We start from the raw sequence: 27,702 nt of genomic DNA on the forward strand, positions 1-27,702 counted from the left end.
CTATTTACGAAGCTCTTGTCTGTTGTCGAATGTTAGATGTCCTTCTTGCAAGAAACACCCTAACCCAATCGATATCCCTCATGGCCCCTGGCCCTCGGTTGGCTGTCTCTGCCTTTCTTCCCACTCCATCCAAAAATAAAAAATAAAAAATCAAATACCATATTATATAAAAAAATGATAATATTAAATCACGTCAGTGAAATACTTAAAATTCCCTAACACAAAAATTGATTAAAAAACTCTTCCTTTTACAAAATATATTCTTTAGGCATAATTATTAAAATTTGAACTTAATATTTACATATTTTTTTTGTGAAATTAACCTTTATTTTTAGACAAATTTGATTACTAATCTTTTAAAAAAAAGTCAAATTAATGGTTTTTAAAATTGAAATATTAACTAAAATATTAAAATTTTAAACATGCTAACTCGGATTGCAATCTATGTCAGCTTGAAGTGTCATATTTTATAATTTATAATTTTTATTGTTTGGATTTTTTTATAAAATTTAAATTATTTGTTGATGTGATATATAAGATAAATAGTGACATGTTCGCATGAAGTATATGTGGACTATCGTACAGGTTACCACACCAATATCGCTAAAAATTATTACTTTAGTCAACATTTCCATTAAAAAGTTATTTGACTATTTTTGAAATGGCTAAATTTAGATAAAAGAAAAAGTAAATACCAAATGGACAAAAAATATGTAAACATTAAAAGTTAAATTTATCATTATATATTTTTTATGCAAGGCCTCTTTCTACCAATAATCTTTTCCAATCTTTAAATCGAAAAAAAATGCACATAAGTATATTTAAACTCTCCTGATTGTAGCAATAATAATTGTGCTAATTGAATTAAAATTTAACAATAAAAATATTAAAACATATGCAATTTAACAATAAAAATATTAAAACATATGCGTGAAATGAGAAAAATATTTTAAAAAATATAGTGAAAAGAAAAAAAATTATGTATGTAAAAGAGCTTTTAATCAAGGCAGATAATGAAAATAGAGAAAACCATATAGTATTAATTTTAACAGTTTAATAATTTAAATAATTAAATAATCAAATTATAAAATTTTTAATTAATTTACCAAAACAAAACCTTACTTTAGTCTAATGAGTAATGGTGAAATTAAAAAAAGAAGAAGAAAAGAGCCTGAAATTTATTCGCGATATGAATAATTGAAAAGAAAAAGGCTGAAAAACGTATATAAAATGGAAGAGAGAGGTGTGCGATCAAAATACAAATACGAGAATAACGCGCGCTACAAGAAAAACATTTCTTCCTTTTCTATCTTCTAACAAATTTCTTGTTCTCTTTCATTTATCTCATTCCCATTTTATTTTCGAGAACAATAATAATCATATTAATAATTAAAAAAAAAAAACGCTGCGAAATAGCCGGGAGAGCTTTTTGCGGATCGTGTTGTCTCACGCAAACAACGTTGTAGCGCGAATTTCTTTGCTTACTTGGCTTTTAGTTTGTTTCTCTTTTTTTTTTAAAAAAAAAATTGAGAATCTTTTTTTTTTAAATTTTATTGTTAATATTTATATGTTATTGAAATGAAGAATGCGAGGGAATTTGTTTAGGTGAGATTTGATATTTGATTAGAGAAAATGGATTCAGCGAGGAATTGGCTTTCGAAGCTACAACAGAAGGATAAGGTGAGGGCTTTGCGAAGGAATGAGGCGACGTCCAACGTTGAAGGCGGAGGGAATGACGAAGCCAATACGGACGAAGAAGCTCTCTCCAAAATCACTAAACAAAAGGCCGCCGCTGCCAAGCAGTATATTGAGAATCATTACAGAGAACAAATGAAGAATCTTCAAGAAAGAAGAGAGCGGTATGGCTTCCTTCCTCCCTTTATCTTCCTAATCTTATGCTTAACTTGCTCAACTATCTTTCATTTCTCAATAAAAGTTAATTATATCGAGAACCGGAGATTTAATGAATTTGAACTAGTTTCACAAATTGAGGAATTCTCTCATGATTTTTAAAAGAAAGTATGAAAAAGATAATATGAAGGTCAAGAGCCAAGACGTAGTAATTAATGCATTGAATTATTTTGAAGACGACTCCACCTTTTAATTGTTAGTTAAAGTCAAACCAATCACGGCTGAGCTGGTTCAGGGATTATAATAATTTGTAGTGGATTTTCAATGATACTCTTGACATTGGGCAGTCGTTTAAGGAAATTCATTTTTAATAATCCTGTTTTTGATAGACGAATAATCCTAGAACAGAAACTGGCGGAAGCTGACGTCTCTGAGGAAGATCAAACTAACTTACTGAAGTACTTGGAGAAAAAAGAAACTGAATACATGCGTCGTCAAAGGCATAAAATGGGTGTTGATGACTTTGAATTATTAACTATGATTGGCAAGGGTGCATTTGGAGAGGTATACTTCTACATAATGTCACCTGTCATATATCTTGTTCTATACTTACCTTGTGCGAGGGAGTGCCTATACATAGACTACTCAGTTTCCTTTTTCTCCAAATTTTATTAGTTAAAATTGCGCTTATGGTGTAGGTTAGAGTTTGTAGGGAAAAGACAACAGGCCAAGTATATGCTATGAAGAAGCTTAAGAAATCAGAAATGCTTCGAAGAGGCCAGGTATTCCTTTATTGTGCCATGTGGTATTCTTGAAGTTTTGTAGACTATGTCATTTTGGATGTTTTCTTTATTTTAGGTTGAGCATGTGAAAGCTGAAAGGAACCTTCTTGCTGAAGTTGACAGCAATTGTATTGTCAAATTCTACTGTTCTTTCCAAGATGAGGACTTCCTTTATCTTATAATGGAATACCTTCCTGGTGGAGATATGATGACATTACTTATGAGAAAGGATATCTTGACTGAAGATGAAGCTAGATTTTATGTTGCAGAGACAGTTTTGGCTATTGAATCTATCCACAAACACAATTATATTCATAGGTTAGTATAAAGACAAAACAAACTGTGAAGGTGTTTTTTTCTTTTGTTATGGCGTAGGCTAACCTTTGGAATGCTGAATGTTGCAGGGATATCAAGCCTGACAACTTGCTACTAGATAGACATGGACACTTGAGATTGTCGGATTTTGGACTATGTAAACCCTTAGATTGCAGTACTATCCAAGAAAATGATTTTATTGTAGGAGGCAACAGTAATGAGAGTGGGGAAAGTGATGAACGCCCAGCAGCACTGAAGCGAACACAGCAAGAGCAACTAGAGCACTGGCAAAAGAACCGGAGAACACTTGTGAGTTATCAGCCATTATGTCTCAACTTCCCTTTATCCCACTACATTCTTATTCTATTAGTGGTTCACTAAATTAAATTCATATATTGGTGGCTCTGAGCTATGTTTCCCTTGTTCGGTGAATTGATGATGGTCTCACCTATGCATCTTTTCATTTTTGGAATCACTAAATGAAACGTATCGGACCCTGCATTGCTTTTCTGTTCATGATATATGTAAATAGAATTGTTTCTGTTTGCATGTGTTTTTGTGTGCATCTTAAAAAGTAATGGTCTGAGTTTTTGGAAGAATTCAGCAGTGACCATTAGATGATTCTTTTTTCTGGTCAAATACTTGGATTTGCAGGCTTATTCTACCGTTGGTACTCCGGACTATATTGCTCCAGAAGTCCTCTTGAAGAAAGGTTATGCAATGGAATGTGATTGGTTAGTATTATGCATTTTTGAAAAGAAATTCCATCTTGTTTCACATACCAATATCCTTTTGGTATCTCTAACATGGCAATTGAAATTGTAACTTTTTAATTTAGAAACGAATTGGTTATGCCTGGTTGCAGGTTAGAGAACGTATCACTTTTAACTATTTTATATAGAATGCTGACTTCATTTTGAAAGATTAGCTTCAATATCTCAATGAGAAATGGTCAATTAAAGTGGCATTATCCTCTAATGATGTCTAGAATGCCTTAATTTCTTGCACAGACAGTACAATAGATTGTTGTGACTGATTTCTTTTTTGCATAGGTGGTCGCTTGGTGCTATCATGTTTGAAATGCTCATCGGATATCCACCTTTTTATTCAGATGATCCGATGTCAACTTGTAGGAAGGTAAGCTGAGAAATATTACCAATCAATGTTATGTACTTTTTCTTTTTCTCATTTGTTGCTTTAGGCTAGATCTAGCTCATGTTACTCTGTTAATAGGTCTTGATTTTGCTGAGGCTGGAATATGAAAAGAAACTGTCACAGTCCAGAAATATAATATATACACGTTTTTCCATAGATTTTTCTTGTTTTATGAATTTTTTTTAGGAAAGCGGATTCTGGTATAATTCTTTTTCAGCGGCATAACAGTCATCTATTGCAATAAAATGATTGAAGGGATGTAGGAAAAGGAGGATATAAAGAAGTAGTTCTATTTGTCTAATATTGTCACATTTTTTATTCATGGCATAGATAGTAAACTGGAAAACTCATCTGAAGTTTCCTGAAGAGGCAAAATTATCTGCAGAGGCAACAGATCTAATTAGCAAACTCTTGTGTGATGTCAGCCACAGACTAGGATCAAAAGGGGCAGGTGAAATTAAGGTGTTGTTTGGCGTTTTCTATTCTAGATTCTTGGATATGTTCCTTACACTTGTTTCCAGATAAAGGAGGCTATCTTGCTTCTTTTTTATTCTCTAGGAACATCCATGGTTTCAAGGTGTGGATTGGGATAGAATATATGAAATGGAGGCTTCATTTATTCCTGAGGTTAATGATGAGCTTGATACTCAAAATTTTGAAAAGTTTGACGAGGTACTGATCCTTATTTTTCGGATTTGGCTGTGCTAATTATGTTGCAATTTTATTGTATTCATGATGCTAGTGTTCTGTTTGCTTATTTTTCATTGTGCAGTCCGACGATCAGTGTCCTAGGCCATCAAAATCTGGTCCATGGAGAAAAGTAAGCTTTCTAGTGCCTTTTGTATTTATTAGAGTCATCTACCTATAGCATTTCAATCTACTGCTAGCAGATGACAAAGTTGTCATTGTTTTCTTTGGCTCTTTACTGTAGAATTCTGTAGTTGGATACTATTTTATGTTGTATTATTGTTATTATTATTCATTTTTGTGTCAGGATGGTTTTTGCCTGTGCGCACTGTTTGCTAATAAGTCAAAGAAGTCTTTTTATCATAAATTATAATTTCAGGGAGTCCTCCAAACAAGTGCATTTCATGATTTTGTGCTCCCTAATTCTAACATAAAATGGCAGCATGTTTCATTCTTTTATTCATAACTTACATTACTGTTTTTTCTTCACCATCCCTCTGCACCACAGATGCTTTCATCCAAGGACGTAAATTTTGTGGGATACACATACAAAAACTTTGAAATTGTCAATGATTTTCAAGTGCCTGGAATGGGTATTCTTCTTTCTCCACGTTATTATGGAATTATGTACATAGATAACCATGGTATTTGTTCCAGAATCATGTGCACGAATTATTGTCTGTCAAATATTTCAAGATGCTTAAGCTTCGTATTATTATGCCATCTGATGGTGCATCTCAACGTTATTGCTTGACTCTGCTGCGTCTGGAACATAATTGTTTTAGTAATTTGCACTTAAAATTTATCTTCAATCACAGAAATTAAGGGTTATTCATTAGATTCTTTTGGAGTGTGACTGCATAGCGAACCCATATTTATCATATTGCTATAATATCATTGAGGTCAAATGCTGAATGCCCAATACCCAACATAACTGGAAAGTACAGCATGATCTGTCTAGTCTGTTTTTTATGAACAGAAAAATATCTAGTCCGCTTTTTACTTATTGCTGGCATTACATAATACGTCCTTGTTCTTGTGATACAAGATTTCTAATGATTTTCAGTATTTTGACTTTGGAAATTACCTTTATAAGTTGGCATTTTCTCTCTTTTTAGCCGAGTTGAAGAAGAAGAGCTCCAAATCAAGTAGGCCGTCAGTTAAGACACTTTTTGGTAATTTTTCTTTTTTCCTTACTATACTTAATATGTTGTTGGCATTTCTTTCTACATCTGCAGACATATACCACACTGCCGATATCTTTAACATATTCAATTTTTCTATCTGATTACTCCACACAGACAGTGGGGCAGAGGCATCTGATGCTTCAGACTCAACACCTGGTGCACAGCCTGTTCAAGGGAGCTTTTTGAATCTCTTGCCTCCAGAACTGGAAGCCACTGAAAAGCAGTGTGGATCCCAGTAACTCACCCCATCTCTTAGAACTGTTAGATCTTAGAAAGGCAAGTTGGCTTAGGCAATTGTATTCTGGTACCAAAATAACAATTTTCCATGCTGTCTTTTGCGTTTGGATATATTGGTGGCTAAAGCTCTATCTGCAGGAACTTCAGGTTTGATTCACCTCTTAAGGTCTAGATACCAAGGAAAGCTATTGCTGATCAAAGTTCCTTTTTTTCATTGTCATAAAGATCAAAACAAACAGGAGAATTGAAAAGGAAAAAGAAAAAGAAAAAGAAAAGAGCGAGTAATTGCTAATAATAGTAGGTGCAAAATATTTTTATTTTTTTCTTTATTAGTGGCAAAAGCAGCAAAAATGTTGTACAGAGACAGTCTTAAAGTCATATCATTCCATCATGTATACATCCTTTACTTGCAATGTGTTAATTATTTACCCTCCAAGTTAGATACTGACTCTGCTTTCTGTTCTTTTCTATTATTTCTTCATGTTTAAAATGTTTTGCATGCCTTGCAAAATGGTTTGGATTGGGTTAGCTTAGACGTGCAGCCACCCTCTCGCACTTCTTCAAGAGATGTAATTGCTCCCATAGTTATACCAACGCCAGGACCAGCTGTGAGTATATACACAACTTTGCCCCTTCACGAAGTTTGTTTGGATGGAAGCTGCGGTGAAAATGGAGGGAATGATAGATAGTTAATTAGGTTAGGCGAGCTAGGTTTAAGCTAATAATGCTTCTTTTGGAGTGTTCTCTCGGTTGACAATCTTGAAGAAGCTCATAGAATGTTTGCTTGAACTGATCTAGTGGCTTCTTCTTATGTGCTCTTTCTAGTGCTGAAAGTGTTGCATATTTTGCTAATGCCATGTCTAGTAGGGCTATTAAGTCTTGTTTAGGGATTTGCAGTCTTCTTTTGATGTTCTGTCTGCCTTCCGTCTCTCTCTCCCTTTATCAAATTCGCTCACTTTTTTTCTTTTTCCTCCACCAAGCTATCCGTGAGTCATTTTGTTGACTCAAGAGGGTTCATAGACCTTGAATATCATGCAAGGCTTTCAATGTCCTACCCTATATGATGAAGGCGTTGAGATTTTTGAATAATTGGATCAAGTCTCTCATTGCTTGAGCAAGATCTCTCCCACGGTGGATCATTGATGGACTCCACTATTATTCCACCATGTTTGATTCACTTGTGGGGGCATAATCTGCCGGCCGATGACTTTCTGTATGGGGAAACTAACAATATACTGGAAATTATTGCAGGCCCTGCAAGATGATAATATTGTAGTTAAAATATTCTTTTTGTGGAAACCATTTATGTTTGTTATGGAAGAACATCAAACTTCTATTCACTATACTAAAAAAATCCCTTAAATTTACTTCTTTATGAATTTTTTTTTTAAAAAAAATCCAACCATAAGTTCATAATTAACAATACTGTCTAAAGGTTGATTATAGTAAGTAAAATCTAATCAAATAATTCACTGTAAAATTCCAATAAACTTGAAAGCTTCAGCTGTTCTTTTTTATTCCAGGAATTAGCTAAGTACTGGATATAAAAATATTGAAACAGCACATGTCATCTGCTTCTCAATTATTGATCCAGGCAGCTTAGGATTTGTCTCTTGGTCTGACTGTGAAACGTGTCGGATTAAATAGACGAAAGGGAGGCCCAGTCGCGGTGAATTATAGGTCTGAAGCAAGGTACAATACAAGACAATGAAGCATTTATAACTATAATTATATTAGTAATTAATTTTTGGATTAGTGTTTGGTATAGTAATATATTGATGTTATTTGTGGATTTTAAAAATTCTATTAATAATATATCAACTATTTAAAAAATAAATAAAAAACAACTCCTGAATCGATACACTAGCCCTAATGATTAAATAAATATAATATAAAATTATATCAAACACAATCAAAAACATCTTTAATGTTTGAGAAATTAAGAGAAAAATATTGGGCTTACGCTTTCAATTGCCATAGTCGTACAAATATATATTATTACATATTAGAGTTTATCATTTGCTATTTATATCCTCCACATTAAGTGTTTTTTGTATAAAATATATAGTTTCTAGTATCTAACCAAAATTATCTCATGTCAAATTCATAATTATAAATAGCTATAAATTTGTGACTTTCAAATTTTGATTAAGAAAACTTGAGAATTTAAATATTGACAACCTTATTAAATCTATACATAAATTTAATTTTATGATATGATATATGATTTTCTATTTTAGTTCAAATTTCAAAAATAATTATTATCGTAACCTACATTTCACAATTTTAAGATTACTTTTTAAGTATACTAACCATTATTTTTTAAGATTACATTTTAAGTTACCAACAATTATATTTAAAGGATAATTGGGTTTATTTAATTTAATTTTTTAAATGCATATAATTAACTTAAATCAAAATTAAATTTTCATACTTCTAATTTATAAAATTAATATTAGTATAGTGCATTACCATTAAATTAAACTCATATACAATTTTAACCAAATATAAATAATTGAAATTAATCTTTTTAGTAAATAAATAAACAATTATTTTCTATTTTCAAACTCATATCACGTAGAAATTAATTTAATCTCAATTAAATATTATTATTAAGATTTAAATTCAAAATCAACCATATTGTCAACTAAAAAAAAAACAAATTTATGACTACTGAAAAATTATTTGATTCAGACAAACGTGTTCTCAAGTCTTTTTTAGTTTTTCCTTTTCAATTTTTTTAAAGTAAAAAAAAACAAATATATAAATATTCTGTTTTCTTTCTTTTTCCCTTTTCCTATCTTTTTCTCCTAAATTCTCTCACCTTCACTCTCTTTCAATCATCTTACCTTTGTTAACAAACTGCTGCTGAAAACTATTTCTTTACTATTTTGATTTTATTTTTATTCCAAAGAAAAAAAGAACAAATTTTCTTATTTAATTTGATTCATTGTTTTCGGCCAATTTTTTTCCAGCCGTTATCTTTTATTTGATTGCATATAGATGTTTGATTTTGCCTGTTGATTACTCTTCTTCTCTAGTCAATGTAGCTGGGTTTTTTTTTTCTTCTTTTCTGAATTAGGGTTTCATTTTTAAAAAATTGGGGATTTTGCTATCAAGCTGTGTAGTTGAGGAAACTGGAGCCTTTCTGATAATTATAATAATAAAAGTTTGTTTTTTTTTCTTTGTTGTGCTTAGATTGAAATTTCCCTGCATCATTTCCGAATTTTATTTTTAGCGTCATCCGTCCTAGGATTTCATTTCCTTCTTTTAGTCAAAAGCTCAGACTTTTTTTTATTTTGACGATTTTATCCCTGCTAATTATTGAAGAAGATTAAGAAATTCTTTCTTCGTTTGATCTATTGGAGTAATCAATTTGGTAAATCCCCCAAGCTTTAAGGGAGTTGTTTTGGGGGCAATAAATATTGAATTTGAAAAAAATCGAGTGAAAACAGCTTAGATTAAGCTCTTTTGGGGGCATTTGGTATTGTTGAAGAGATAGAGAGTAGCTTTTGTTTTCTTGGCTTGAGATGGATCGTGTAATTGGTGGTAAGTTCAAGCTTGGAAGAAAGATTGGGAGTGGATCTTTTGGAGAGCTTTATTTAGGTATAATAATCCAAAATCTCTTTAATGACTTTCTCTTTCTTATTATCTTGTTTTTCGGTCTGCATTGGGACATTTTTTTTTCTGATTTATTGTTTTTGTTGAAGGGGTAAATGTGCAAACTGGAGAGGAAGTTGCTGTCAAACTGGTATGTGATATGTTCTTTTGGATAGTCTATTTTGTTGGTCTTCTCGTGGAGTTTTTGTAGCTGTGTTTGCCAATTGGTAATGATGATTTTGGGTCTTTGAATACTTATAATTTATAAATAAAGCAATCTTCAGTTTGTCATAGACTTGCTTTTGTGGTTGTTTTTACCATGTTTAGTTGTAGTCTCTCGTATCTCTAAGAAGCAAAAAAAAAAAAAAAAAAGAAGCAGAGTTTAGCTTGGTGGTTCTTGCAATCATCCTTAAGAGGTAGCATCCAGTAGGACTGGGGTTTGAATCCCAGCATTTGCGATCCTTCTCTTATTCCCTAGCAACCTTTGTATCAGTAAAAGCCAAAAAGGAAAAGAAAAGTGAGTTTGCAAATGCTTTTCTTAATTTGTGTAAAGATAAGTCGCTTGTTTTCCATATCCAGCTATGTCTGCTCAATTTCCATTATGTGACAGTGTTTCTACATGAATGAGAAAATGAAATCATGATTCTATGATCAAGGGTGTTTCAAGTTAATGTAATTTTGGAAGGCAATTTGTCAACTTTGTATTGCCAAATTCCAGCCTGCACTTTCCTCTTTTTTTCAGATCATGTGGTGTTGCTCTTTTCTTGTGAGATTGTGTCATTTCAGGTGTGAATTTGAAGGGTGCGAATAAGTTCCTAATCATGGTTGATGTACAGTGATGGGTGCAAACAATATTATTTTGATAAAAATTTATATTTCTAACTTCAACTGCAATGACCTTGACCTTTTTTCCCCAATTTTTAATTCTAGGAATCTGTGAAGACCAAGCATCCACAGCTTCATTATGAGTCAAAATTGTATATGCTTCTTCAAGGAGGAAGTAAGTCTCAAACTTGCTCTCCCTCTCTGTATTTCTAGAAAAATGGTTTCACATGACATCATAATTTTACCATGATCTGTGTATTAGTGTTTTCGACTGCACTATCATTATACAAGGAAATAACCTGAGAGAAAACATTCAATCGTCGATGTGATGGAAGCCATTAGTTTCCTTTTCATCTTAATTTATAAATCAATCTTCACACAATTTGCTATTGGTCTTAGTAGCTGCTGGTTTAGAAAGACAATATGATATGTTACCACCTATACGCACCTACACAATAACAATCTTCTTTTTTTTCCATAATTATGCATATCAACTTAGTCTTCAAACAATTTGTTCAATATGTTTTTACGAATGATTGATGCTTTATCTTCTGTTGCTTTTATTTTTTTTTTTGGGGGGGCGGGGGAGGGTGGGAAGTGGGGGAGGTATAATTTTTTTGGGAAGCACATAATTTTTATCTTTAAATAACTTGGTGTGGATTCTCCTTCATACAGCTGGTATTCCTCACCTTAAGTGGTTTGGAGTTGAGGCGGATTACAATGTCATGGTAATTGACCTTCTTGGACCTAGTTTGGAAGATCTGTTCAACTACTGCAGTAGGAAACTCTCATTAAAAACTGTGTTGATGCTTGCTGATCAATTGGTAAGTTTATGACAATTTTGTGACAATTATTTTTCAGGTTTTTTTATTATTTAATTTCCCTCCTTTTCAACCATTTTCCCCCAGATTAATAGAGTAGAATATATGCATTCGAGGGGTTTTCTTCACCGTGATATAAAGCCTGACAACTTCTTGATGGGCCTAGGACGCAAGGCAAATCAGGTTCTAGTTATTGTGTTTTTCTTGTAGGTTAACAAATATAACATGTACATACTCATTAGATGGCTAGCACAACCACCTTTTTTTTTTTTTGAAGTTTTGGTTATGATAAAAACAATATGATTCCTTTGCTGGCTATACGACCCTGTTACACATCAAAAGTTTGAAATATTCTGATATCATTTTTCCTTTTTAATTTGTTATTGCAGGTGTATGTCATTGACTACGGCCTTGCAAAGAAGTATAGGGATCTTCAAACTCATAAGCATATTCCATACAGGTGATTACTTTTTGTTGATTTCTTAATAAGAAATTCAAACTTGAGGGTCTCAAGATTCTATAGTTTTCGTCATAATACATGACTATCGCTTATCGGGTTAAGAACTTATGAAACATAAGAAAGTTACTTCATGGGCTGCATATTTCTTTTATCAGGGTGTTTGTTTTACACTTTTACTGAAGGAGGGAACCCATGTTGGCTTAATATTTTGAACAGCTTGAGGAAAATTAAAGTGAAAGCTCATAAGCCTTCTATGTTCTAACCTTTGCAAATAAAGGGAACTCCAAAACTTAGGGCAGTGCTCATATATCTTGCTATCTTTTCTTTGGATGCCATTTATTATGCATTTTACCATGCACTGCTGCCTCAGTGTGGTTAGATCTGTCTGACTTGTCAGAATTGAATTTGATACAGATCTTATATCTCTTGTTTTGGGTGAAATTTGAACTCGGGCGGTTTCTTATACCCTTGACTCTGAACTTGTTTTATGTAGATTTCATATTACTAGTCAAATTTACTCATTTTCCAATGTACTAAATACTAATACCTAAAGATTATTGATGCTTATCCTTAATCATCCTGACTGAGTCTCTCTCTCTCTCTTTATATATATATATATTTTTTCTTTCTTGTCATCTGTTTTTGTATCTATATCTGTATGCTTAGCTACGTGGTAAAGATGTGCTGAGCATTCAGTGGAACCTAGTCCCCAATGCATTTGTTTGTGAAACCAACTCATGAAGTACTTTGCTGCAGAGAAAACAAGAACCTTACAGGCACAGCTCGTTATGCAAGTGTGAACACTCACCTTGGTATTGGTGAGTGACAAGTCATTTCCAACTAGTAGCAGTAAACCATGTATTATGGATGCAAGTTTACTTCTTCTTCTTCCTCTTCCTCTTATGAACTTATATTCTTCAACGTTACTGGCAGAGCAAAGCCGAAGAGATGATTTGGAATCCCTTGGCTATGTGCTTATGTATTTCCTAAGAGGAAGGTTAGTGTATCTAGTCTTGACATGCTCATTTTAATATATATATATATTTGCATTTCCAGATAATGTTTTGTTCTGAATCTTCATTCTTAGATTTCTACACCTTGATTATTGATTCAATTGGCACTATTTCTTTGCTTTAGCCTTCCCTGGCAGGGGCTAAGAGCTGGCACGAAAAAGCAAAAATATGATAAGATTAGTGAAAAGAAGGTATCAACTCCTATAGAGGTATGGTCTCTTTTGCCTTCCTATGTCTAATTTGTTCCCTTTAAGAAAATTTTTCAAGTCACTAATCTCACTGATATCTGGATTGTTCATGCTTGCATAAGGCCTGCTCTTCATCCTTTTGTGGACCTGGCCTGATCTTTGTGTTCCTTCTTTCCCACTTGTGGATAACTAGTATAAACTTTTTAAAGCATTTGAATTCTGGGATGGCAACCAGAAGTGTTTTTCAAAGGATAAGATTCCTATGTAGTTCTTTGATGTTTGTTATAGTGAAATTTAATTTGGCTTAACTAGCAAATGGCAATGTTGTATAAATTGATAAGGGGAATATATCTATTAAAGCTAAGTTATAGTTGGTATTTAATCCCAACATTTAGTGTTAATCCATCTAATGGTTATTATATGTGTTTCCTTGTTTAGTAACAATGTCATATGTCCATATGACAGGTGCTCTGCAAGTCATATCCATCCGAATTTGTTTCATATTTTCAATACTGTCGATCTTTGCGGTTTGAAGATAAACCGGATTATTCAAATTTGAAGAGGCTTTTCCGAGACCTGTTTATAAGAGAAGGTTAGTTATCATGCTTGTGGCTTCCTTAATAATGATTAGTTTATCATATATATTTTTTCTGGATTCTGAATTTCACATTGCTGCAGGTTATTCGTTTGACTATGTCTTTGACTGGACTGTATTGAAGTACCCACAGATTGGTGGTAGTTCCAGAAGCAGGGTAAGTAGTTATAAACTTCTAGTCTCCCAGTTACTTCCATCTTCAGAATATTACAGCTTTTCCATCTGTTTCTCTCAGCATTCCAGTGGAAGGGCAGGTTTAGCTGCAGGACCAGCCATTGAAAGGCCAGAAAGAATCTCAGGTCTTCTTTCTTTTGAGAGAACTAAATTTCTCATTAGATGCTAGATACTATAATCAAACCTCTGATTCTTGGAACTTAATTACCCCAATACTGAACTTGGTCATTTGATTTTATAAAAAATTATAGTGTGTGGACGAGGACAAATGTTCTTTTAGAATAGTCTTTTGTTGCTTTTACCAACTATGATGTTATACTAATAACCTCTTTGCTTTCTTTGAACCCCCTTGTGGGTTACATCAATATTCAGTGGGAAGAGAGGTTCGGGATAGATTCTCTGGTGCTGTTGAAGCATTTTCCAAAAGAAACATTTCGAGTACTAGCCCTCGTCATGATCATTCTAAAAACAAGGCTGCTGAGGATGCAACTTTGTCAAAGCATGCGGTGAGCCTTGATTTTCTGTTAAATATTTTCTTTTATCCAACCTCAATTTTGTGTGGCAACCTTTCTCCAGAAAAGCATTCTCTCTAGCTGTGAAGCTTTAGAGCCACTTTAATCATCCCTCCTGATTTCATATTCTCCCCTTTCTGTTTTATTTCATATAAGAGCCAAGGCAAAAGTGCAACTTGCTGCTGGCTTTTATCTGCAACTCTGGATTAGAGATAGGTGATCCTATGCAGTCGTATCAAATTCATTCCAAACCAGACATATAACCAACCAACGATCTCCTCATTTACCGAGAATGATACTTCCTTTATATTTAGTTTTCTTTATTTGTCTTAAAATATATATTTGGCTCATCTCCGTCGTGATATTTGTTGGTTTGCAATTCCCAGCATCCTGATTCAGGTAAAAGATGTAGTTCTTCTCGATATGGTAGCACTTCAAGAAGAGCTGTAGTAACAAGCAGGCCCAGTTCATCCGGTGAACCCAATGACATTCCTCAAAACCGACTATCATCAACCGGTGGTCGCTTGTCTACCACACAAAGAATCCAACATGCCTTGGAGGCCAAAACATCTAGTCGTGCCACCACTGTTAGAGGAAGCCGTGATGATCACCCTCTTCGAAGTTTTGAACTCCTCTCCATCAGGAAATGATGGGAGTAGTATATCAATTGCAAGCCTGATGCCTTTAAGAACGTACCATCTCACTGTGTATAAGGGATTATATCAGCCCAGATTCAATGCTGTTACATTACAACAGCTCATGCCCCTTCTCTCACCATGTTGCCAATAGTTTTTCCAACATTGTTTTTCCTCCCAAGGAGTTTATGGCCATTCTATCAGAATTTTATGTCATGCGAGTTGAATTTCTGCAATCAAAGACTAAAGCGTTTTAGACTTATTAAATGTTTAAGTACTGCTATTAAGCATTGGTCAGGTTGATACTTATATAAGGAAATATTTAGTTAATATGCATTAACTTCTTTATTTCAAACAATAATGTATTATATACAAAAAAATTAACTTTCAGTTCAAAAGGAAATAAGGGTCAGATTAAAAAGTCAACCATCAATTTCAGATAGAGAGGTTTGATAGCAGGAGCCATAAGTAACAATTATGAGAAAAAAAGTCGGTAAAAGTTTACAAGATCTCAAACTGAAATGTATAACAAGGAAAGGCTTAAATAGAAATAAGTTTAGGCTGCCGTCTCCTTTTTAAGTTTAGCTAGCTCCTGCCTAACGATTCCAGCTTTCTGCAATACAAAATGTAGTACCAAATACATCAGTATCAGAAAATCTTACAAGTTGGGCAACAATTTATATTACAGCTGAGATTCATCTGACTTGTACCACATATATGAAGTTGGGTTTAATCAAAGGGGCAAAATTAGCTTCAAGAGCTTAAGATTTGTATTGATTGTGTACCAAAAGAATTTTGAACCTTTAACCTTCAACATTTCATTCAACACCCAAACTTTCTTTAAACCATTAAAATATGGACTAAGTGCACTTCACATCAACAGTGTGAACATATATTATCCAAGCTCAGAGGAGAGTAACACAGGTATGTGTTGACCAGGAGTGTGCTAATTCTTTTGTACTAAGTTTTTCATTTATTAAGAGGATTATACCCTCGGACTCGAGCCCGAATATATGTCAAACCTACAGTACTTTAAAGGGGGAAAAATACAATTAATGTAGAAATACAGTGCTAAATCAACTTCAACTCCCTATCCAAATTTAAAGCCAATGCTCTCATTCATAAAGATTGGGCTGAACTTATCTGGAGACCAATGCCAAGAAAAACACTTTTTAACAGTTTACAGTCTATGGTTATTAGCAGCAGTTCTATTAGCTTAGTAAACATGGAATGAAATACTTATAGAAATGGAGAATGAGGATAAGAAAAAGAGGCTTTCAAGGATTATGTAAATATTGGATAATTAAAGACCACACAAAATTCAAATGGCAGTGAAAACTAGGAAAACATAGCATGAAAATGATGCAATATGGAAATATAAATAAATGATCTGCTGACCTTAATCTTTGCCAACATGAGCTTGAACCTATCAAAATCATTAAGCGATGCCCGTCTTTTCTGGACGATCAGCTTCCTGCCCCATGAACTGTTCTCCCACTTGTTCTTCACATCTGCACCATTATAAAAGCAACTTTCAAACAACAGATGAAAAAAAAAAAGACTACCCTTGTTCTTTTGAAAACTTAAGGATCAACTACCAACCAGCTTTTTCCATAGCATCAATCAAGGTCTTCTTCTTAGGAACCCTATTAATATCAATCTTGATATCAGTGAGAGTTAGTCTTTTAAAGTTCATTTGGCTTCTCACCGTATCAGGTGCATCAACAAGAGCCTACATCACATTAACAAAGCCATTATCACACAGCTTATTCCATAACAATAATAATCATTTTAAGCAAAAACTTTCTTATTGAACCTAAATTTTAGTTAAAGATTGCTGTGTACTGAAAGAAAAAATGAAAACCATTAACAAACACCCAAAAAAATTGCAAACACAATTTAATGGTGTACCCTGTTTTGATCAACGACATCGACAATGACAACAAGCTTGCCGTAGTCCTTTCCGTAGTTAACCAGAGCTACTCTTCCAATCTCCACGTACCTCTTGAACGGCTACACCAAAAAAAAAATCTAATTATAAACTATGAACACGGAAATGATGATATGTTTCTAGTCGGTGTTCAGATGCCATGAAGAAACAATAATATAAGTGAAAAAAACAATGGGGATTTGTTTGTTCAGGAAGCTTACCATTTTTGAGATATTGGGGAAGAAGGGCAATAGCTGAAGTTAGGGTTTCTGAAGACCACCAAAACCATTAAAATACCTTATATCATTAGGGTTTAAAACTTTAAATTTTCCTCCAAATGCCATTGGGCTCTAAACGGGTTTTTATTGGGCTTTTCAGTTTGCTTCTGGGCTTCAGTCTTTAGAAAATAATGGTAACTGATTAATCTTGTCCTGAAATAAAATGATTTAATTAGTTGTTTATTTTATTTTGACTTATTTTAGAGTTTGATATCAATTAAATTACAAATAAATTTTTAAAAAAACAATTAAATTTAATATATTTTGACATCTATCCTATTAAGTCAAAAGATAATGAAAGCTTGGACAATATTTTAATCGTTTTTAATGGATATGTATGTAATAATGGATATATCTGGATTATATTTATTTAAGGTTTAACATTTTCAGAACGCTAACCGGCTGTTTGGTTGGGGAATAAGAATGCATTCCCCCTTATTCTGCGGGCCCACCACCAAACGGGCGTTTGGTTGCCCGTAATGCTATTACGTCCCGAATCCATTCCGTCCCTAATACATCCACATCCCATAATAGTCATTCCCCCCATTCAGCGCCGATTAGGGATTCCTTACCCGTTTCTTATTTTTGTTTCCTTTTTCTGCCCTCATCGATTTTTGCTTCTTCTTCCAGTGATATTGCAGAGGTAATTTCTGCTTCTTCTTCCATCGTTTTCTTATTTGGTGGCCCGTACGAGTCGTATTCAGCAAAGGTACGAGGTTGGTTTTCGCCTTGTCGCTTGGTATGTTTTTTGTTATGATTATTTGCTTAATCTGTGTAATGCAGATGTGGCAGATATGTTTGCATGTGGCTTTTGAGAATTTTGATTGATCAATTTTTGGTTCTTTTTATCTTTTTGAATGGTGTTGTTTCTATTATTGGAATGTTTATTAGAGCATCGGGTTTGAGTTATTTATTTATTTTGATCGATCAATTAGAATGTTCCTTTTTAAAAGAGTCTGGAGAATGAATTTGTTTTATTTTTGTGTTTTTGAATTCTAATGGTGCACTTTAATTTTTGAATGGTTTGTATCGTCGGATTGTGTTGGCAAATGAGTGTATTTTGTTTTTGCTGTGTATCTTGTATATGTGCATTGGTATATGCAGTTTTTTAATGGGTTATTTGAAGGTTGGAGTGGATGTTTATTAAGGACATTGTTTACATGAATATCAAATGGCTTTTAATTTTTGGTATATTATCTATCTGTTTGTTTAGATATGAGTAGTTTTACAGTTCAAATGATTCACTACATTCTTAGATGAGGGTTTGTTCGTTTTTCTTTTCTTTTGGTGTGTGTTGAGATAGTTCATTTAAGGTTCGAATTGTTGTTTATTACATTTTTTAGATGAAGATTGAAAATGGGTACTTCCTATTTTTGTTTTTAGGGTTGGTTCATTTTGAGGTTTTTATAGATTTTTATTTTTATTTTTATTTTTTACAGTTTTTAGATGAAGATGAAAAATGGGTCTTTTCTATTTATGGTTCATTTGAGGTTTCAATGATTTTTTTTCATTCTTGGCATGAACATAGAAAATGGATATATTACTTTGGTTGGATATATTACTTTGGTGTGTATAAATTGATTATGTTTTGTTTTTAATGGCATAAAAGTGCACATTTTAATTCTGAAATGTTTTATTACATTCTTGACATGAAAATTGCAAGTGGGTGTTATTGTTTTGTTTTACTTTAGTTCAAAAGTTTGGGATTAGTTGGTGGATTTTGTTTGTGTCTATTTTTTTTTGTTTGTTTCTATGAAAAATGTCAATAGTGTCTGCTTAATGGATAACGATTATTGCTTTGGAAGGAGGGTACATGTTCTCAGTGATGCAGTGAGCGATATTTGTTGAATTTTCTTCTCTACATTGCCTTATGAGCTTTTGGAACTAAAATTAATAATATGGTATGATGGTGATAGATTCTGTTTCCTCGGCAGGCAAACAAAGAAAACTAGGAAAGATAGTGAACGATCTTAGAAATTTCCTAACATATCCTTTATTACTGGTTGATCAAGCAGCTTAATCTATATAGTTATGATTGATAGTTGAAGTTATGCTGACTTTATTGGTGGAACTAAATAAAAAAAATTGTTTTGGGGATAGGACATCCTTCAATTTGTTATTTGGACTTAGATGTGAGCTTCAGATATAAATGCATATTAATGAGGAAGATGTTATTGAATGGGGCTCCTCTCTATTTTTGGCCTGTTTTTTTACCGTCTGACGGCAAACTATGCCCGTATTTTTATACATACCATGTTGGGAGAATGTTAGGTCTTCAATCTGCTCTCTTCTTTTTCCCTTGTTGCTTACTATTTTGGATTGAGATTCGATTGTTTCATTCTGAATGCAATTGTATAAATATAATTTTAATTTTAATTCAATATATAGATGAATTTATGCAAATTGTTGTAGACTATTTTCAAAATTTGTTCACCTCACAAGGATAGTCTATTTCTACATAAGGTTTTGGTTAATAGACTAGGCATGCCATCTGTGATTGTATTATCGAGGCCTAAAGTGCTTTTATATCATGACAACTAATTTGATAAAGAAATGAATTTCAAGTTTCAAAGATAATTTTAATTTCTATTTTTTGCTTCGTAAAGATTTTAAATTTGTATTGTTCATTTTTCTTTGAAAGTGTGTTATTGCAACTTGAATTCTTTGGCTTGTTTGATTGCTTCTTCCACCCACAGTTGAGCATCTTCTATTCACACAATCACTGCAAGTTCTTTGGCAATTAAATTATTTAATTTTATTCTACTGTTATTGAAATTATGATTGGAGAAATGTGACCCTTTTACTATGATCTCAAGCTATATAACACTTTAATATCTTGCAGTAATGGCTCATCTGCCTTTAATTGCACAAAGTGTGAGGCGTAAAAGAATTGGTATTGCATTGACAATATGGTTGCAAATCTGTAGAATTGCGAATTGGTTCTTACTTACATTGGGTGCCAGCCATAACCTACATACTTATAGACCAAGGATTAGGTCCTATATTTTAGATTTTATGCAAAACGAGATTATGTGAAACAGCTTATATATGCTAGTGACGAGACCTATATTGAACAAGTTAGGATGAATAAATTTTCCTTTTTTAAACTATGTGAGATGTTACAAACGTTAGGGGGATTGAAGTCATCAAGGAACATGTTTGTTGATGAGGAAGTGACAATATTTTTACATATCATTTGCCATCACCTTAAAAATCGAGTTATCAAGCATCACTTTAATAGGTCCAGGGAAACTGTTAGCAGATCATTTCATAGTGTTTTAAATGTTGTCATACGCTTACAAGATGTGTTATTTAAAAAGGCAGAGCCAATTACAGCTAATTCTTCAGACACAAGGTGGAAATGGTTTAAGGTATTGGATTAAGTTTTATATATAGCTTGTACATAATTTAGTTAATTTAGATTTAAGTTTAGTATCCTAACTCAAGGTTTTATAACATGTGATATAGAATTGCTTAGGTGCTCTTGATGAAACCCACATCAAGATTAGGGTTCCAACAGTTGATAACCTAGATATCAAACGCGAAAAGGTGACATAGCAACAAATATGCTAGGTGTTTGTACACCTGATATGCAATTTGTTTATGTTCTTCCTGGTTGGGAAGGTTCTGTCGCTGATGGACGGGTTCTTCGAGATGCCATTAGTAGGAGACATTAACTAAAAGTTCCTCATGGTAATCTGGATAGTTAGAGGACTTTGAATTATTCATTAAGATCAAACTTTTTTAGGGAATTAATCATTTAAAATTTTTTATAGGTTATTATTATCTAGTTTATGCTGGATACACAAATTCTGAGGGATTTCTTGCACCTTTTAGAGGACAACGATATCATTTGACTGAGTGGCGTCAGGGTTATCAACCAAGTACTCCGCAAGAATTTTTTAATATGAAACATGCCTTGGCACGTAATGTTATTGAAAGATACTTTGGGTTATTAAAACTTAGATGGGGAATACTTAGGAGTCCATCATTCTATCCTGTAAGGGTGCATAATGGAATCATTATTGCATGTTGTTTGCTCCATAATTTTATTCGAACCCATATGAGTATTGATCCTATTGAATCGGAGGTGGGAGAAGGATTACCTAGTAATGTGGTAGATGACGATGAACCGAATATCGTAAATATTCATCCATCGGATGCATGGGCTACTTAGAGATGGAACTAGCCAACCAAATGTTCGATGAATGGAAAGCATCTAGAAATTATTAGGTTTAGGGACAAAATGAATTTGAGTTAATTTGTTTATGTTATTTTATGTATCTAGTTTGTGAAACTTTAGTGGTGTTTGAATTGTTTTTTGCGTTGTACTAAACTTGTTGAATTATAATTTAATTTCTTTTCATTCATCATGTGTTATAATTTTATAAAGTGTTGAGCTTTTGATTCATGATATTGAACTTAATTTTAATTTATAAAGTGTTCACCTTTTGATTCATGATATTAAACATAATTCTAATTTGTTTTTTTTTTCTTAAGATAATTATGTCAGGTGTTTTAGAATCAAATGTTTCTTCCCAAGCTTCTCGAGGAACCAAAAGAAAATGGGTTCCAGAAGAAGATGCAACATTGGTTTCCTGCATGGTGGACTTGCACAATGTTGAACCTTTAATGCTGATACGGGGTTCAAAGCCGGTTATTTAAATGAGTTGGAAAAAAATGTTAGAAAAGGCTTTACCCAATGCAATGTTGAAGGCTAGACCTAATATTGAATCGAGGATTAGGTTACTAAAAAGGATTGGTCAGTCGTGTATGACATGCTTAATGGCCAAAACAATAGCGGTTTTGGTTGGGATGAGCATAGGCAGATCGTTGTTGCTGAAGATGCGGTTTGGAACTCTTATTTAAATGTAAGAATTATTTCAAGTCTTTATTATCTTATTTTTACCAAACTTATAACTAATATGATTTCCTCATTTTTATAGAGTCATAAAGAAGCCGGTCAATTCAGACATTGTAGTTTCCTTTACTACGACCAACTTACTGCCATCTACGCAAGAGATCGAGCGACTGGGAGAGATGCTCAAACAGCCACTGATGTTATTGAATAAATAAATGTTCAGGATGTACCTACTACAGATATTAATGAAGAAAGAAACAATTCTATCACTGCGAAGCTGATGTCTATTTGGATGACATGGATGTTTCTGCTACGGAACGTCAACCAGATAGAAAACAAGGGGGTTCCACATCTTCAAAGAAGAAAAAAAGGAATTCTGATGCAAGTGATCATATTTCTTCTTCATTTCATGATGCTGCCACTTTATGGCGGAAAACATGCGGGCCATTGGTGAACAAATCAGTAGGAGTATTGCCTCTGATGTGGTAGTTCAACAAAAGTCAGAAGAATTCTAGATCATCCAAGAAAAAGCTACAAATTTATATCCAACCTTATGTGAAATAGAAGGTTTAACTGTGGATGAGCGCTACGAGCATTGAGCAAAATTCCAGATCATCCAACTCAAATGCTCGTTTTCTTTAGTTTACCTTCTGATGTGCAGTTGGAATGGGTCAAAAGATTTCTTGCTGACCATTAAAAATCATGGTTCTGTTGATGATATTTTCATAACTTTTCTGTTTGTAATATTTGGATGGTATGTCATTACAATTTTCTAACTTTTTAATGTTGTAAAACTGTATAACATATGGATTATGACATAGAATTTCATGAATTTCATGTAACCTTTTGTTAATATATGAATATTATGTTTATGAAAAATATAATTCTCAGTTATTTATTACTTCTATTTTTTTATTGTAGAATAATTAAATTATTTGTTTCACTAATGATATTTTAGCACATTAAATATGTATGCAGTTTAAAAATAATAAAGTAGATTATAAATTATATTTTATAGTATATATATTATGATTTTAGTAATCATATAAGAATATTAAATAAGAATTTTATTAAATTATATATTTATTAAATTATATTTAATATTATTATTTAGATTATATTTATAGTATTATATATTATGATTATATTAAATTCATATAAGAATATTTAATATAAGAATTTATTAAATTATATATTTTTATTAAATTATAGTTAATAATAATTATTTTTATTTTTATAGTATTATATATTATGATTTTATTAAATTCACATAAGAATATTTAATATTAAGAATTTTATTAAATTATATATTTTATTAAATTATATTTAATAATAATTATTTTAAATTATATTTTATAGTATTATATATTATGATTTATTAAATTCACATAAGAATATTTAATATTAAGAATTTTATTAAATTATATATTTTTATTAAATTATATTTAATAATAATATGTTAAATTATATTTTATAGTATTATATATTATGATTTAGAAATTCATTTAAGAATATTTAATACTAAGAATTTATTAAATTATATATTTTATTAAATTATATTTAATAATAATTATGTTAAAATATGATTAAATTATTTATTATTTATATTAATAATCTTATTAAAATTTAATAACAATAACAATAATCATCTACTTAAACAAAATTCTGCTAAGGGTATTCTAGTCGTTTAATTTTTTCCTTATGCTATTACAACATCATTCCATTCAACCAAACACATGAATACTATTACGCCTCTATTCCATACAGCGAACCAAACGTGACCTAATTATATAAGTGTGTGTAAAGACTAAAGCGATTGTTGTGATAGACTATAATTTTCAGCTTTTGTTGAGCTGCTTCTCATAAATTCAAGTATTATTATTAAATTGATATTTACTTATTCTTCGTCCGCATATTACTTATCCATTTGTAATTCAATTTTGATATTACGATATATTTCGAATTATTAATATTTCATATAACAATATAGAATGGAATCTTATTTTTATAAACCTTTTTAATCTATTATTGTGTTATTGAAGATATAAATGTTGTCTAATTTTTTAACGAAAAAAAGACGTTTTTATCATCGTTTCTTAGGTGCAGAGGTGTTCAATTTGGGTTAAAATTGAATTAATTGATTGAACCGATTAATTTGGTTAATCATCTAATTCGGTTGAGGTCGGTTAATAATTTTTTGAAAGTTCGATTATCGGTTAATTCGGTTCGAAATCAAGTAATTAACCGAATTTAATAATTAATAATACAAATTATATGTAGTTTTAATTTGGTCAAATAAATCTTAACAATTTATTTATTTTATATATTTTTACTTATTTTGATCTTAAAAAATAAAAATATATATATTTCGGTTAATTCAGTTAACGATTAAAAGATTAAAAAAATCAATTAATACTAATTTGGTTCAATTAACCAAATAATTAACCATTTCAACATTGGAGAAGAAATAAATATAGATTCATATTTGGCGCTTTGAGAAATCAAATTAAAAGATAAAGAAATAAAATTCCAAAAAAGCATGATTGGCTGCCATCAACAACAACAGTTTTACCGTTTAAATTAATAAGGAACCTTTTTTCTTGTCTTACCGTTCATTCCTTGCATCCACTATCGTTACTCTTTTTTTTCCCTTTCCTTACTGACTCCTGAAAAAAACAAAAAAGCTTCGATGATGGAAACTTTGTAGCATTTTCAGTCCTTGCTGCTAGAAACTTAGCTCCTATTTCAATTCATCACTCTACAAGTAGCTTTAAAATTATGATGATAAATAATTATTTTTATTTGAACGTATCTGAGTTTGGATCTTTCATGATTGGAGGGGCAAAAGGATATTTGAATCTACCATTGATAGTGTGATGGTAATCAAAAGGAATAATTCCGGGTTTTTTAGAGCATGAATAATGAATTAATCTGGCACTACAATGGTGTAGTTTGATTTTTAAGATGCCGAGATTTTCTTTCTTTTTTCTTGTGATGATGTGTTTTTCATATTTCCTTCTTTCCGTTTGTTATTAGCGATGATTTAATGCCTGTAATTACGGTATTGCTAAATGTGTTTAGTTGATTGTGCTTAATGGCAGTAACGATTAAGTTCCTTGTTTAAACCATTGTCTGGGAGGCAATAGCAAAGATGTTTGTAAAAAGCTGGAACAGAGAGTTGGAGGCCTTCTATCCCATAAGACAGAATGTGTAGCTGAAATTCCAAAGACCCGCTTTAAGCGGGTGTGCATCATTTCCTCATCACTTCCCTTACTCAATTTCTGTCTTCGTTTTACCTTGCTTTTATAGATTATACCAATTTGTTGTCATGCACTGCATCCTTATTAATTTCATCAGGCAGGAAACTTCAGTCAAAAGATGGCAACGGCATCTCTAAACCGGTTGCCTGATATTGCAAAATCTTGACGATCCAAAGGGGGTTTGCTTCTTCTATTTCTGTTATATATCTTTACTTGGTACATTTATTATATTTTATATACAATTTGAACTAGAACTGACAGGGTATTGACATTGAATAGGCTTAGTTGTAGCAATTGAGATATTGGAGTGTGTAATTTTATTATTTAAATAAACCTAGTTTGAGCTAAGATTTTAAAGTAACTCAGTCAATCAACTTTAAAGTCTATAATGGAATTTCGTACAAATGAGATTGCCTCTAGGAGTTCTATAGTGTAAGCCCAAATGAAATCAGCATTGAATTTCTTTGAAAAACTCAGGAGGTTATGGAGTAGTAAATTGGCTCAGATAATTCTTCGTAAGTTTGAGCTGGTATATAGATATCTCTTGCATGACATGTTAGCATATATGTGGTTCAAATTTAATGCTTTGAGGACAAAAATGTAATGAAAAATTGTGACTTTTAAATTTGTATTCTGCTCCAACCTAGAAATCATAAGGATTGGAAATGCAATCATTCTTCTTCCTTCTTTCCCTGTCCATATCAGCAAGGTTGCATGAATGCCGTACATGTGTTTTATGCTTGCATTTTGTATCTTTTTCAGGTTGTATTCAACTAGTTTCTACTTTTTCATTGTGTTGCTTAACTGGTGATAACTGATCTAGTTGCTGTCTTTTTTCATATTGAAGTCGTTAACCAATTTGTACTACCAAGTGATAACTTATATCTAATTGTGTCTGTTTACACTGGTATAGTTTGCATACACTTGCATATTTACATCTCTTGACAGTTAAGAAACTTATCAAATATCAGCATCTTATTATTATTGGTTTACTTGATTTGTTGTGGTAGGGTATTCACCCTTCAATCAAAGGGTTAGTCTGGAGTTCCTGCTAGGTTGCTATAATCCTAACAGTACCCTTGAGGATCGGAATCAGCTTAGACAGCAAAGGAGGTAACAACGTAAGCTTATGATTCAATAAGTAGAGCTAGGAAATCAAATGTTAGCATCTCAACAAGTATAAATTGTTCACATTTCATGTGTCTTTATTTTCACTCTAAATTTTAGTAGCACTCCATATTTTGACCTGGTTAATGTTTTATAAAGCTTTAGAACTGTTGCTTCAGCCTTAAAGTACTGAATTAACATGGTTTGTTCACTCTACGAATATTTATGCCTTCTTTTCCATTGATCATGCAGTCTTATATTCAAGGGCATTTTGTTTCTGAAGTTGCTTGTGTTCCATGTTTCACTAAGTTGGTTTTTATGATTTAATTTCTAACACTAACCATCCCAGGGAGAGGTACAGCATGTGGAAAACTGAATGTCAGAACATGGTGTCCGTCATTGGTAGTGGAAATTTCATTACAACACCAATTATCACTGATGATGGCCAACCGATAGAAGTTGAAGGTTGCCGCGTGACAAGTGCTGTCTCAGACAAGAAAGTGGCTCAGTGGATGCTTATATTGCATCAAATTGGTATGTATGGTGTATAATGTCATGCTCAACTAATTGGATCTTCCATATACTTTATATTGATTCTTGAGATACCCTTTAAGGCTTTAATTAGGCAACCTTCTTTTTTAGGATACCATTCTTATGCCTTGACAGTGACACTAGTAAATTTCTACCATAGATGCTTACTGATGCTCTTTGTAGCAAGATGCGTTGATTGTTAGAAAATCCATCTTAAAAAAAGCATGCTTGTTATAAAAGGTACTTCAGTAGTGGTTTTTGATCATCTATGCATCCATCGCATAACTGTGATCATAATTTTGTTTTTAACTTAATTTGTCTTTGATGTATTTGATGCATTTTGCTTGTAGGTTTGGATGTTGTTCGAACTGATCGAGCACTTGCCTTTTACGAGGACAAAGCTAATCAGGCAAAACTTTGGGATGTTCTTCTATATACTCATGGGTAGATGATGATATTGGTTATGTTCAAGGTGAGTTACTTGATTGCATTATTATTACCTAGCCGATTTCTTATTGTTCCCCAAACATTTTAGCTTATTCTTTGATGAGCAGGATGAATGACATATGCTCTCCAATGGTAATTCTTCTAGAAAATGAAGCAGATGCATTTTGGTGTTTTGAGCGCGCGATGCGAAGATTGGTATACTTTACTTATTGCAGGATGGTTGATTGAATAATTGCTTTAGTGGAGACTAA

General features: G+C 32.4%; 4 protein-coding genes and 1 pseudogene across 9 annotated transcripts in view; 4 read left to right on the plus strand and 1 right to left on the minus strand.

The window, feature by feature from the left end:
* Positions 1 to 1,237: 1,237 nt before the first annotated feature.
* On the plus strand, positions 1,238 to 6,638 carry LOC107923031 (serine/threonine-protein kinase 38-like). Of its 4 annotated transcripts, none has more exons than XM_041106143.1 (14): positions 1,238 to 1,859; positions 2,241 to 2,415; positions 2,550 to 2,633; positions 2,710 to 2,951; positions 3,038 to 3,257; positions 3,603 to 3,682; positions 4,001 to 4,085; positions 4,434 to 4,565; positions 4,662 to 4,775; positions 4,876 to 4,923; positions 5,299 to 5,383; positions 5,909 to 5,965; positions 6,092 to 6,253; positions 6,353 to 6,638. In XM_041106143.1, exons 1-13 carry the CDS (start codon positions 1,633 to 1,635, stop codon positions 6,214 to 6,216), a joined length of 1,674 nt encoding a protein of 557 aa, XP_040962077.1. In that variant the 5' UTR covers positions 1,238 to 1,632; the 3' UTR covers positions 6,217 to 6,253; positions 6,353 to 6,638. The 4 variants fall into 4 exon arrangements, with proteins under 4 accessions (XP_040962077.1, XP_016708727.2, XP_016708726.2 ...); XM_016853238.2 differs by having other exon boundaries at positions 6,362 to 6,638; XM_016853237.2 differs by having other exon boundaries at positions 6,092 to 6,638.
* A 2,242-nt stretch (positions 6,639 to 8,880) lies between these two features.
* Positions 8,881 to 15,299, plus strand: LOC107924188 (casein kinase 1-like protein 9). Of its 3 annotated transcripts, none has more exons than XM_016854514.2 (14): positions 8,881 to 9,820; positions 9,925 to 9,965; positions 10,745 to 10,814; positions 11,315 to 11,463; positions 11,548 to 11,643; positions 11,850 to 11,920; positions 12,677 to 12,738; positions 12,854 to 12,917; positions 13,058 to 13,142; positions 13,587 to 13,713; positions 13,800 to 13,873; positions 13,952 to 14,015; positions 14,263 to 14,396; positions 14,789 to 15,299. In XM_016854514.2, the coding sequence occupies exons 1-14, from the start codon at positions 9,745 to 9,747 to the stop codon at positions 15,050 to 15,052; spliced, it is 1,377 nt and encodes a 458-aa protein (XP_016710003.1). In that variant the 5' UTR covers positions 8,881 to 9,744; the 3' UTR covers positions 15,053 to 15,299. The 3 variants fall into 3 exon arrangements, with proteins under 3 accessions (XP_016710003.1, XP_016710005.1, XP_040962078.1); XM_016854516.2 differs by having other exon boundaries at positions 9,009 to 9,820; positions 14,559 to 15,299; XM_041106144.1 differs by lacking the exon at positions 14,263 to 14,396 and having other exon boundaries at positions 9,009 to 9,820; positions 14,789 to 14,942.
* A 152-nt stretch (positions 15,300 to 15,451) lies between these two features.
* Positions 15,452 to 17,302, minus strand: LOC107924189 (60S ribosomal protein L14-2). Its single transcript, XM_016854517.2, has 5 exons — positions 17,189 to 17,302; positions 16,949 to 17,050; positions 16,640 to 16,769; positions 16,436 to 16,548; positions 15,452 to 15,650 (listed from the first exon to the last, which is right to left on the minus strand). Exons 1-5 carry the CDS (start codon positions 17,189 to 17,191, stop codon positions 15,594 to 15,596), a joined length of 405 nt encoding a protein of 134 aa, XP_016710006.2. The 5' UTR covers positions 17,192 to 17,302; the 3' UTR covers positions 15,452 to 15,593.
* A 7,391-nt stretch (positions 17,303 to 24,693) lies between these two features.
* The window catches only part of LOC107923013 (rab GTPase-activating protein 22), a 32,057-nt gene continuing 29,048 nt past the window's right edge, over positions 24,694 to 27,702 (plus strand). The window contains exon 1 of the mRNA XM_041106145.1: positions 24,694 to 24,870. The gene's annotated coding sequence lies outside the window, so the exon portion shown is untranslated. The remainder of the gene's footprint in view (positions 24,871 to 27,702) is intronic.
* LOC121223148 (TBC1 domain family member 15-like) lies at positions 25,809 to 27,679 on the plus strand (annotated as a pseudogene).

Source organism: Gossypium hirsutum, chromosome D11, assembly GCF_007990345.1.
Source record: "Gossypium hirsutum isolate 1008001.06 chromosome D11, Gossypium_hirsutum_v2.1, whole genome shotgun sequence".
NCBI classification, from domain to species: Eukaryota; Viridiplantae; Streptophyta; class Magnoliopsida; order Malvales; family Malvaceae; genus Gossypium; species Gossypium hirsutum.